The sequence below is a fragment of the Gavialis gangeticus genome, unplaced genomic scaffold (genome assembly GCF_001723915.1).
Source record: "Gavialis gangeticus isolate Ggan-Ray unplaced genomic scaffold, GavGan_comp1, whole genome shotgun sequence".
Classification (NCBI taxonomy): domain Eukaryota; kingdom Metazoa; phylum Chordata; order Crocodylia; family Gavialidae; genus Gavialis; species Gavialis gangeticus.
In genome coordinates this window covers 36298936-36312133 of record NW_017728993.1, presented here as the reverse complement: position 1 = coordinate 36312133, position 13198 = coordinate 36298936, and the positions used below count along the sequence as shown (strand labels likewise).

At 39.4% G+C, this 13198-nt stretch overlaps 1 protein-coding gene across 2 annotated transcripts in view; it reads left to right on the top strand.

Moving 5' to 3' along the window:
* Window positions 1–13198, top strand: part of ODF2L (outer dense fiber of sperm tails 2 like) — a 59141-nt gene that overhangs the window by 12637 nt on the left and 33306 nt on the right. For both annotated transcript variants that reach the window (XM_019501558.1, XM_019501557.1), the window contains 4 exons: window positions 1175–1237; window positions 6309–6380; window positions 6924–7040; window positions 11731–11916. In XM_019501558.1, the coding sequence (XP_019357103.1) occupies window positions 1175–1237; window positions 6309–6380; window positions 6924–7040; window positions 11731–11916 (438 nt within the window). The remainder of the gene's footprint in view (window positions 1–1174; window positions 1238–6308; window positions 6381–6923; window positions 7041–11730; window positions 11917–13198) is intronic.

Below are 13198 nucleotides of genomic sequence, written 5' to 3'. Positions count from 1 at the left end.
GAGAGAATGTTAAGGAGAGAACAAAAAGAAAAAGGAGAAAAAACATGTCTGCTTTCTATTATTTGTCACTAAAACAAAAATGAAAAATATATAAAGTTCATTATATTAGAAGTATGGGCATCATTTATTTCATTTGTATTTGAAAAAGTCCAGTTCATAAATGTTCTTACTCATGCAGGTATAGGGTGAATTCATAAAGGGACTGCATAAATATGCTCTGTCTGTTCATGCATGTATGTTTCGTCTCAAGTCATGACCCCAAAAAGCAATGTTTTCCCTAAAATCCATCATCATGGCAGTAGAGCAGGCATGTTAGGCCTAGAGTACAGTCTAATTTGCTAATTCTCTTTTGTTCCCTTTTCTAATTTTCTCTGTCTTTTTACTTTATTTCTGATCCATCTGTGGTTCAAGACAGCCTATTTTGCTGCTTGTCTCTCTCGTCACTTATTATTCATTCTGGGCCTGGTCCTGTGAGGTGCTGAGTTACCTAAATAGGTTCGTTCTCAGCATGCTGAAGCTAAAATAGTTGGGATTTACTAGCCGGAAGTTCCATCAACCTGATTTGTGGGTTGATTACGTTGTAATTTTTAAAATTTCAGTTGTAGTGAAAAAAACTAATAAAGGCAATTTAATTGCCAAATCATAAAATTGACAATTATATAGTGGTTATGTTTATGCACATTGTTTTTCTGTTCCAAATTCATTTGCTTTTGTGGCATAAGGTAACTTGGGATTTTGGGATCTAGCAGCTTTTTGGTGCTGTTCCATGTAGATTCACAAAACCAGCATTTGTAGCATCAGACTACTTCAGAAACTGTGACGCAAATGCTTTGTATAGTCTTCAAAATATGATGCATGAAATATGTACTTACATTTAAGTGACTGTTTGTTGAGGGAAATTAAATTATTATGAATATAAGTGTGTGTTTAACTTGGTTTGACCTCAGACTAACCTTGATGTGCTTCCCCTGTTAAAAGATTCTGTTCTCAAAGTAAATGGAATACTTAAGATATTTCTGACCAATTGCTCATGCATATCTAAGTAAACGTTTTTTTCATTTTTGCTCTTTTTTTCAGATTAGTGTTTCATATGTGTAAAATTTGATTGGAGGTATAATATGCTACGGAAGTTGTTCATTTAAGTTAATTTAATGTGCGTCTTTCTCTCTTGCAGGTAAGCAGTGAACATATTGATATTTTGATGCAGAAGTTAGTTGAAACTGAAACTGAAATTGATGTAAGTAAGCTGCACTGTCTAGCCCTTTATGATATCTAGGCACGTCAAAACAAAAAGATCACAATCTCCTACAATTCACCAGACAGTTTTCAGGCACTGGAGGTGAAGGGTTCTTTGATATTTGTCTTGCACTCTCATTTATGAAGATGTTAGGGATACTTGCCTAGCTCTCACTTTGTTTTTTATTACTTATTTCACAAATTATATTTTGCAGGAGTATGATCTCATCTTGATTATGGAAGTGAGTTATACATTATAGTGATACTTTGCAAGACTATAACTAAAATGTGTTACTCAGACCTGAATGTTCTGTATATTATCTTGTAAACAATATGGACCAGATATTGGTCAGTGTAAATCCAGAGACACTTTAATGGAACAACAGTTGATTTTGCACTGATGAAAGTTTAGTCTTATTTTTCTAAGGCAGGGTGTTTTTACATTAGTGTTATGTTTATTCAAACATGCCATAATGTTTTTATTCTGATATAAGTGAACAGGTGATATAAGGTAAGAAGAAAAGCATGGATTAATTGTTCCCAATGATTTACCATTTTTGTTGTAGTTCATAAGATATTTCATCCCACTATGGGATCACATTCCTACCCAGACAGCAGCACTTGTAATCAGGATGCACAGTTTTGAGAAAGAATATGGAAATAGGAAGCATTAAAACTCGGTGAATTAGCCCCTCAGTTATGCCATCAGTCACATATGAGAAAAGGGCAAAACCATATAATTCAAGTAATGAGAGCCTTAGAATGAAAGATGAGTCCAGATGGTTATTTTTGTGAGATGTGAAATGTTAATAATTTTTTGTAAGAGGCAAGGAATTTTGTGAGTGTTATCTTTTATCAGACCAAATGTATTCCTGGGAGGGACATAAGAAGCTTTTTCTACCAAAGTTATCATTCCTCAGGTCTTTACTTAAATTCTCAAGGAAGTCTCACCCTTAGGAAGGGTACTGTTGTACCCAGAAGTTCATCTGTGTCCTTCCCAACTATGTGGTTGGTCCAGTAACAGATATTACTCACAAAAATCCTTGCCCCTCATATTTTTCCCGGATCATTATAATTACAACATCACTCCAACACTACCACAGTAATTTTTGTGTTATATGAATATTACAACAAAACACATCATTCCTTCAGTAGCATTTTTTAATGTTAAAGTATTGGAAATTGAAGTTGGTTTACCAGAGTATTCACCAGAATACTCAAGAGGATCAACAATGCACTTTACACAGTGCTTTTCAGTGAAAAATCTCATGTTTTTGTACACAGATTAGAATTAAGTACTACCTTCATTTCACAGGTGGGGAAAAACTGGAGTGCAGAGTGGTCTTATGGCTTGTCTGTAACAAAACAGCAAGGGACAGCCAGAAATCTAACCCAAGTCACCTGATTTCCAGTCCTGGGTAGAAGTGACTGCATTGGAAATTGAATGAAATCTAAGCACCCAGGCAATCTCCTGATACATGGCAATATTAGGCAACCCTAAGAACAGATGAATCTTTTGAGGCAGTTTATAAAACAGGATCAGTCTAGAATGAGGGGTAGAATATACATGTATCTGAAAACCTTCCAGCCAATACTCTTTACAGTTAGGAGGTCTTTCCTCACAAAAAAGATTACTAATACTTTGGTAATAAATGTTATTGGATCTGTCTTTAAGCTTTTTAGTTTTGTCTCCAGAAAATTAATTTTCATTCAATTTTCTTTGTTTTTAGTTCTTTACTCAATATACCATTTCCCTTGGCAAGTTCAGCTTGTGGAAAAGGTGCTTAAGAGGGGCCATGATAGCAGTCTTAAAATACTTGAAGTGCTGCCGTAAAGAAGAGGGAAAATACCGTTTTTCTCTTGCTGCAGAGAGTAGGATACAGACCAGTGGCTTGAAGTTGCAGCAAAGTAGAGATATTAAGAAAGACATATTTCACATTAGATCAGGGAGGCTGTGGAGTAGATTGCCTATGGAAGTTGTAGACTCTTCAAGACAGCTCAAGAAGAGGCTGGACAATAGGGGTGTGTGAAATGGGCCATATTCGGTTCGTTGATTCTAATCGCTGTCCCCGACTCAATTTGGCCAAATCAGAAGATTTGATGCTGATTCAGAGAATTTGTGATTCGGCCATAGATACAACTTTAAATGTTTTTTCTATATACCTCAAGGTACCAGGCACAGCTTGTGAATGCTGCGATGCTGTGGCGAATGGAGCATCCCACAGAAGTGCAGGGGAGCCCCCCACGTGGTCAGCAGTGAACCCGGAAGTGGACCGGAAGTACTTCTGATCCACTTTTGGATCTGCCAGGGAGTGTACTGGAGGGGGCCTCCCCACACCCCCTCAGCTCAGCGACTAGCCACAGGGGGACCCCAGATACCCTCCCAAGCCCAGGAAGCACCAGTCGCCAAGCCAGGAGGGTGCGGGGTGCGGGCCCCGGCACGCTGCCTGGTGGACCTGCAAGTGGACTGGAAGTGCTTCTGCTCCACTTCTGGGGCTGCTGCTGAGCATGCTGGGGAGCCCCCCCGCAGTCCTGTGGGATGCTCCATCCACCCCACCATTGCAGCATTCACAAGCCGCCTGGTACCTTGAGATACATAGGAAAAACACTGAAAGCTGTGTCTATATCCAAATCGCCAAATCTTTTTGAATCTCTCTGAATCAATTCAGAGGGTTCCAATTCAATTCAGAGAGGTTAAAGGGTCTCCTCATTCAGTTTGGATTCAGAGATTCAGCCAGTGAATCGGGCCAAATCTGCACCGAATTGAATCAGGGACCAAAGCTTCTCACAGTCCTACTGGACAGCCACTGTTCGGGAATGATGTAGGTGTAGCTGTGCCTATGTTCCACTATGGGTATATCCTGTACCTCTGGGCTTAACTGGTTGCTGTAGGGGGGCTGAGAGGTAATTTCCTTCCAATCGCTGCTGCTGTGTGTGCCAGGGTTGGTTTTTTTTAAGCCTTCTTAGAGGCACTGGGTGTTGACTGTAACTAGGTTTGGGGATTTCGAGTGGGGTTTGCCACTGTTCCTGCTGGGACTTAAACCCAGAGGTTCCTGGTAGAGCGTCTTGCTTCTCTTATCAGGGTCAAACCAATTGCCATATTTGGGGTCAGAAAGGAATTTTACTTCAGGGTCAGGTTGATATGGACCATGGGGTTTTTTGCCTTCCTTTGTGGCAGGGGCATTTATTTTGACTGGAGGGTCACTTAACAAGTTTTGGTGAGCTGTTGAGGGCCACACACACAATCTTTCAGAATATATAATTTTAATAAATTATAGGTAACAAACAAATGATATACAGGTTTCCCTTGCTTTATGCAAGTTCTGTATGTGCAAATTCGTTCTTATTCGATGACCCTTTTTATACCAAAAATTCATTATATGCAAGGTAAATTCACTCTTATGTAATCAGTGTGGTGGAAGCCTGCAGTCAGCTGCTTTGTGCAGTGCATTATGGGAGTGATGTGCACCAAAATATAGTCTCCTATGTGGATCTTTGCTCCTTGCTCGTTGTCTGCTCCATGTGTTTCTGTAGTTGCAGTTCCCATTATGGTAACATTCACTACCACCCTGTGCTTGTGTGAACTGTCTGCTGTTGGTGAGTACCAAAATTGTCTTGTAAAAGTGGTAAAAATGGATCTGGGGGTCTCTTGGAACATATCCCTATTTGTTACATTGTAAAGTGGGTTCCCTTTATGCAAATTCAAGTTATGCACTGGTTTCCAGGAATGCATGTACAGCATAAAGCAAGGGAAACCTGTACTAAAAATCAAACATCTACTATAAAAATATTTTAAATTGATTTAAAAAATAATTTTTCTTTTGATTTATTTTTTGAGTAGTGTCTATAGAAGCAATTGCATAGTAGCTCATAATAAAATCTTACTTCTGTGTGTTGTTGGGGGAAGTGTGATAGGAGTATGTGTGTATGTGTGTGTGATGGTGTGGGGTGGGTGTCTGTGTGTGTGTGGCCACTTAGCTGCCCACAAGTGGCTGCTCATCATGCCAGGCAGGCGGAGTAGGTAGAAGGCATCTGGGAGCTAAAGCTGAAGCCCCATGTGCTAAGGGAGGAGCTGCCCAGCTGCAGCTTCCCCCCTGCTGGGCTGGGTACCTGCTGCCTGACACATGTCCCCATGGCTTCCCTGCATTACTTGCTTCCCAGAGCAGTGCAACAGGGGCAGGAGAAGGAGGAGCTGCTGCAGGCAGGGAGAGCTGAACAGTACCTGGGCAGCAGCAGCAGCAGCCCCACTGGGAAGCTGTGCATGCTGGATGGGGCTGGAACCAGGTGCTATCTGGCAGGCAGGCATGGGGGCACAGGGCAGGTGCAGGCAGGAGCATGGCATGAGCTGTCTTGGGTGGGATTGGGTGGGGCTTGGCCCCGAGCACTGTGGGGGCAACTGTGAGCTGGATGCAATCAACTGGCAAGTGCCTGCCCGTGGGCTGGATCCAATTGTTGTCAGGCTGTATTTCGCCCACCTCTGAGTTAGGCAATCAATTTGTATAAGATAGCTAGGATAGGGATGATCCTGCATCAGGCAGGGCGTTGGAGTAGTTGATCTATGGACTAAATGACCTTCCAGCCGTACTTCTTTATGATTCTGTGTTTTGTTCCTTGTTCTGTCTTCCTTCTCTGTCTGCCCAGTCTCCCTCTTGTGGCCATTCAGAAGCTAATTTTAAACAAACAAAAATTGTTTTTCAACTTGTAAATATATCATATCCATCAGCAATTAGAGGTAAATATAACAGGCAGCATCCCAAAATATTTTAGTAATATAGTATAAACCAGCATTGTACATTTGCTAAATTTGGGTAATAAGTTATGTTAACTGCGTATCTACACTTAAATGTGTTCCTGCCTCTTCAGACACAGTTGTGCAATATTCAGGGTCACAGTTGGTTTGTTCTTACGCATCCTCTATTTGAAAATGCTAGGGTTGTCTCTCTCTAAATGAGAACTCAGTTACCCTAAGAAATGATTCTCCTAAGTGTGGAATCCTGGTCCAAGATTGTAAAAATGCAGCCTAATATGTGTATTGTCTAACCTTATTTTGTTTTAATTTATCTTCCTTGAAGGCTCTCAAAAAAGAAATGCTGGAAAGAGAGAGGCATATTCAGGAACTTTCTTCTCAGCTTCAACTGGAAAAAGTTAGTTATTGTTTTCCTCACAATGTGTGTGCTTATCTCAATGTACTAGATGCCTATCACTAAAACAGGTTTTTTCAAAATGTGGTACGGGTAATATTTCATTTTTAAAAAATTATATAAAAATATCTTCCTCTAGGTCAGTGTTTCTAAGACAGGAGGACCCCAGTTGTAAGAGCTGGATCCAGGTTTAGTTTTGTATTGTGAATCGCTGGTCACAATCACCATCCTTGCACTTTAAATCAACAGTTGCTTGAGCTAGTCCTGATGGGAGATCTGTTATCTCCAAAAGGTGATGAAAGGCCCATTCACTCCGAACCAGCAAAGGGAGGTGATTCAGTGTAAATTGTATCATGGGGTATTCAATAAAGTGGTACAGCTCTTCCAAATGTACTGTATCTGGGTGCAGGTGAACAATGTGTTTTATGGTAGTGCACATGTATGACCCACACAATGTTCATTGGTTCATAATCAATGATGCAGTGAAAGTACTTGAAAGAAAGAAATTGCATGACTAAAAGATTTGTGTTTGTATGTCTTCCCTAGGCAAATGCACAGAAAGCAGACCACCTGTCCAAGTCAGTTGAAGCAGTACAAGGCCATCTGCAATACCAGATTAAAAGAAAAGAGATGGAAAACGATCAGTTGCAAACAAAAATACAGGTTACAAATATTTTTCCTTTAGATTCAGTTTCAGTTAACTGGTAAATTAATGTAAGTATGCCGCGGCTGGAGGGCAAATGTTAATAGAATTAATCAGTCAGAACTCAAAATACTGTATTATAGTTAATATAAATCCCTGGTTTGGACCTGTAGAATAAAAAAAACTCAACCCTTTAAAAATGGGATCCTATGACCCCAGCTGACTTCCTGCCCTTTTGGGCGGTGGGGGGGCTGGACTCGATGATCTTCCGAGGTCCCTTCCAGCCCTAATGTCTGTGAAATCTATGAAATGAAAAATCATGACATTTGTATTTCTTGAGCTATATTGCAACAAATTTATCTAATGACAATGAGTTTTATATTGTTAGAGACATTCATGAAACGATGTAAAAAGTATCCAAAGTAATACCCTAGTCCTGGCAAACATTTAATCATATGCTTAAGCTTAAGCACATGAATATTACCATCGAAGACAGTGGAACTACCTAGATGCCTAAATATGTCTAGAAGTGTTTACAGTTTCAGGGTCAAAGAAAGGAATATACATTTGGCACTAACAAGCAAAGAGGGAATACAGCAGCAGCTGTATTGTAGTAGTTGTCAGCGCTAGAAAATCACAAGAGAGAAGTTCATGGGGCAAGGAGGCAGGAACTGAATGTAGCCACAGTTTGTTTTGTTTTGGGTTTTTTTTGTTTTTGTTTCAAGTATTTGAGATTTGCAAAGAATATGAAATTTAAGACTTACTTAAAAGTAGACTACCCCTGTTAATTTATATAATCTCAAATTTGTCTGTCACAGTTACCTTTACATGGTCAGTCATTTGCTTATCTGGATCTCGATCCTCTGCCTTAGAGTGGAGAAAAAAAACAGTTGTTCACTTTTACTGATCAATGCTGTTGAAGTTATCAGTGCTGCATACACTTCTTTCCTGGTCAAACTCCAAGACACAGAACTTCTGATAATGTCAAATCTCTTCAGTGAAACTCATTCTTGCTTGTATATTAAGTAATGGCAATAACAGTGAGTAAAACTGTGTGTTACCAGTACTCCCATTAAAGACAAACCAGATTTATTTGGGTGTTTTTATACTTTGTTCTGCCTGCAGGACTGGTTGCCATGCCAGTTTGATTCACCATTAATTGAAAGCATTCTACAGCCTGAACAGCATAAGTGAGATTAATTACTTTGATGTTGATTTAATTCAGTGCTACTTTCTAAGCTACAGAATCATGGTTTAATGGGCCATGATCTCTCTCCCTGCATAAAATCTGAGGGAAATAAAAAGTGTGCAAGTTTCTTTGCAAACCTAGTGGGAGTGGAATCATATTCTACTGGCAGGGGAACACCAGTTTTCATAGCTGCTCTGCCATTTTAAGCAAGGAGGTGTGCTAATTTGTTATGCATAGATACCTAAAATGTCTGAAAATTTACTGTACAGTGATATAACATTTAATTTACCTGAACTTTCAAGCACCTGGGATTAATTTTGCCATTTTATGTAAAATTAGAGCAACTGGGGGGGAAAATGCAACTTTCCTTGTATTTTAATGGAAGAGAAGGTTTATATAATCTGAGAAACCAGGGCTTTGCAGTTGGAGACTGTATCAACAGTATACTAGGTAAACAGTTCAGAAAAATTAATGGAAATCTTATTTATATAGTTTAGGCCTTTTGGATAAATGGGCACAGTAAACTTCTAGACCAGGGGTGTCAAAGATACAGCCAATGGGGTGGATATGGCCCAGAGATCCACATCATCCAGCTCCTGGTTCTGGCCGTGTGTGGGGCCAGTCTAGGACCCCCTCCCTCCCCACCACATTCCAGATTCAGCACCTGCAGCTCCCGCTTTGGCCAGCCTGGGGTTGTGCCACACCCAGCGCCCAGTCTGACCAGTCCAGGATGCAAGCCACATGCAGCAACCACTCTTCCTGGTCTGGGGCAGGCACTGCGTGCAGTGCAGTTACTGGATGTGGCATACAGGGGTGGGGGCTCCATGAGTCTCTTGCATGCAAGGGCTTTGATTTGACCAAGGAACCTGATGTTTGAGATTTAATGATTATATAAATACTGTGCAGACTTATTGAAATACAAAGATAAATTCAGTTGATATAGTTTTAAAGATTAATTGATTTACAGCTGTTATTTTTGTTTCTTGGACAAGTTGTTCTAGTAGCGCTTACACTTCAGTAATAATGGATTTATGCTTTAGGAATGGAAGGGATTTAAAAAAAATCAAGATCAGTGTTTCTGAACAATGATGACTACTGCCATTTATATGTAATGTCTACCATTAAGAAGTCAACATTTGGAAATTAGAAGTAGGATAGAATCTTTCCTTTTTATTTGCAGTTTGCAAAAAATATGTTTTCTCCTGTTATTTTTAATCTAAAAAACCAAAACTATTGATGTTGTGTTTTTCCTGAAGGAAACTTTCTTGTGAAGCCATGCAGCAAAATTATTAATCTCTAAGCAAATATTATTAAATGATCTATTTAAAGCAGTAATCTTAACCTTATATAAAGAGTCTGTGAGAGTAGTCATCTAAGATGGATTTTCAAACTAACTTATGAATTCACTGCTCATATCTTGGGAGGGCTTGGCTATTTTCTGCATGTTAGGAAATCAGTTTTAAGTTTCAATTTACCTAAGTCTTTGAAAATTACATAATTGAATGCTACCAAAAGCTGAGTTTCATAGTGTGATAGTGACCTCCTGTGGGGATACAAGTGAGTAACCATTATATTCCATATGGATTTCTCTGCTGTTATAAGCAACAAACTGACTACATCTGAACTTTTTGTCTACTCCAAAATTTCCTTCATTCACTGAAGGTATTATCATATCTGTCACATTTTTAAACACTAAAGAAAAGTAAGTGCAGAATGTTTCATTTCACACACACGTTTGAATTATTTTGATCCATCTGTTTCAGTAAATAGTGTGTTCCTTCTCTCCACCCCAACAAGCTGGAGCTGTCTTCCATATGCAAAACCATCTGGTTCATGGTGACTTCATAGACCGTTATATTGATCAAAGATAAGTTTTGGGAGCCACACATTGTCTTTGGTATATATGAACTGACAGGCATCCACCCCACATGCAGAATATGGGCATTTTATAACTCTTATTGTATGGGCACAATACAACTCTTATTGTGAACAAAAAAACCCCTCTGTATGGATTGTTGGTCTCTGGCCTGTCATATCAAGAACACACATTACAAGGATTGTCAGCCTAAGCTTGCATGAGAGGGCTCAATGCCTAGTAGAACTTAATTATTTCTATGTGTTAAACTAACAGGGCCCCAAAAGTATTTTATATGTTATGTGTAACTGATATGTTTGTTTCTCTGGGTGGTGGAAAAACTGAATAACATTAGCAGAGATTTAAGAATGTTCATATGGAAATAGTTGTCTGCTCATAGTTATTGGTAACATCAGGGATTTGCAGTATACTAAACAGAATTGTGTGAGGTCCTTTTTAAAGCTGACTGAAAGCATGCATATGATTGCTGTCTTTCCTGAATATCACTGTACTTTGCTTTAATATATAATGTCATCTTCCTTTGCCATCTGTGGAGATGATGTGGAGGCAAACAAATGTAAACTGCGGGACTGGGGTAGGCAGTGAGATGCTATGCTGGACAGTTTGGTTTAAAAATCCGAATAGATGGAAATATTTAGCAATAAAATAATTTTGTAATGATCATATTTGTGACCTTAATGTTCTCTAATATACGTAATTAAATAGGATTTCAGTACATAGCAGGGGTCTCCAAGACTATCTCTGAAATCACTGTACTGTTAAAGTAAGATATTCAGAAGTTAGGAAATGCCAGAATTAAGTTTATCTTTGTAATGTTAATTTGTTTCTCATGTGTTTAGACATAATGATACAGTCTTGATTAATTATATGATCAAATGCTGTTTTCCCAACAGCCAGGACAGGATTGAACGCACGAGACCATTCTCTGCCTCAGTTAGTAAACTCCTCCTAACTTTTGTAATACAAAGAAAGGTTGTACAGGCAGCCTTCTTCCCTACCCAGTCCTGACCAGGTCCATTTCATTTACCGAATGGCAGCAGTCCTGTGACAGAATAGTGTGGGACCATCTAAGTAAAGATCAGTATAATAATGCAGGTGTTCAAGGGGATCCTGGTCTTCCCTAACTTTTGAGTGCTAGACTGTGTTCTTTTAAACACTTAAAAATAGTAATTTTGTATTTTTTACCAAAACAAACTGAAAATCAACCAGAATTTCCTGTGAAACCATATGGATCTCCAGCTTGTCATCAATGCACAGACCTCTACCAGTTGAACTACTGGAAACATCAGTATTGATATTAAGCTGCTATTTTCTGTGTGAACCAGCCCTGAAAAGTGGAGTGGCTGATGATGCTTTTTTTCTTTAATGGATTTCAGTTGTTTTCTGGCAAGAGAGAGGAAATGCAGAGATTCTCGTGTTCAATTCCAGGCGCATGTTTTAGTAATAGATAGATCCACTCATACCTCTGTTACTACTCTGTTCCTGCTGTCCCCTTCGCTGCAGTCCCTGCTGTAATACTTGTACAAGGATCTGAGATACTGGGAACTCCTGAGTCTTTCTCCTACCTATAATTATGATAGGCAAATCAAAATCTATCATATAACATTCATAATATGAAATAAGTTGTTGCTTAATTATACTGCAGAGCCTTGAAAAGAAAATAACTGAGTGGAAGTTTCAAATTGGAGAATACAAACACCAGATCTTAGCTTTAAAGGAGACAAGTGAACAGAAGAAGAACGCCCTGAAAAAAGCAACCAGAGTCCAGAAACAAAGAGCTGAACGTTTTGAAGCAGCTGTTGAAAATTTAACTTCCAAAATTAAAGAGCGAGTAAGTGCTGTGTTGGTATAACTGAACACTGGTTTTAAATAATCAGTACAATCCACCAGTATGATTACCTCATCTTTGGAGAATAGTAATAAGTGACTGCATGCTGCACTTCTACCTTTTAATTTTTTTCCCAGTTTAGAAAAGGTCATTAAAATTGGTGACAGACAAACTGTGGCTAGATTCACTGTCTGTCTTTTGCCTAAAATGTTTAGAGTTAATTTAGTGAATAACTAGAACCATGTGCTTGTGCACTTTGTAACTGTGTGGTAGGAGATCTGATCTTTCCTCAAGACAAGTCCAGTTAATGCTGCTGGGTTTGATGCCTTTTAATTCCTGAGACCTGAGGGAGAAGCTTCTTTTCTTGTAGTTGGGTCCTGATCCTGATCTGAGTGAACAGGCTATGAAGTTACTGGAGCTCAGCATAAACAAAGAGGTTTACCCATGCAGATTAAATTGCTGATTTGGGGTCCTGATGTTTTAGTTCTCTATTTCTCAAACATCATATTTTTCTAATGTATATCCAGCAGGTAGTAGGTTTTGTAGGTGCTCAAATGTCTATTTGCAGGCTGTTTCCCCTGAGCTTAATAACACTTCGAAGGCATAAGTAGAATTCTCTTAAAATGTCTCTGGGATCTAGCTGAGAGTTGTTTGCTTCCCTGCCCACGCCCACCACCCTTCCTCCCCGTTTAGACACTTCAAAAGGCCTAGAGGATCAGGGCTTTGCCAAAAAATCCTTTTGGAGTTGGTGGATTATAACTCCAAATGCCATAAATGGCCCATTTTGCTGCACATAATGCCTGGTCAATACCTTCCATTGCTCCTCCCGACAGATAGGAATATGTTTTGACCACAGAATCTCATAGAATTGATGGGTCTAAAATGATGTTATAATACTGTAGCAAAGGTGGCCAAGCTACGGCATACATGCCACAAGGGGCACGTGCAGTCTCTGCATGTGGCAGATCAGGGAGGGGACAGGCAGTACAGTGGCAGGTATGATAGGAAGCAGAAGAAGAGTAGCAAATTGGGCAGGGGAAGGGGATTGAAATGGCACTTGAGAAGGGTTTGGGTTTAGGTTTAGGGCAAGTATGTTTGCCAATTAATATATCATGATCTGATTAGCTTTTTTATTGTCTTCTTTGTTGGCCTGATTTATTTTCAAACAAGTATTGCATCTTTTCATTGCATGTATTGTGTGTGAGGCATGTGATTTGTCTATATCCTCAAGTTTCAGGGTTCCTGTTGTAACATTTGAGATGGAGCTTCCAAAGCAGTTAATTTT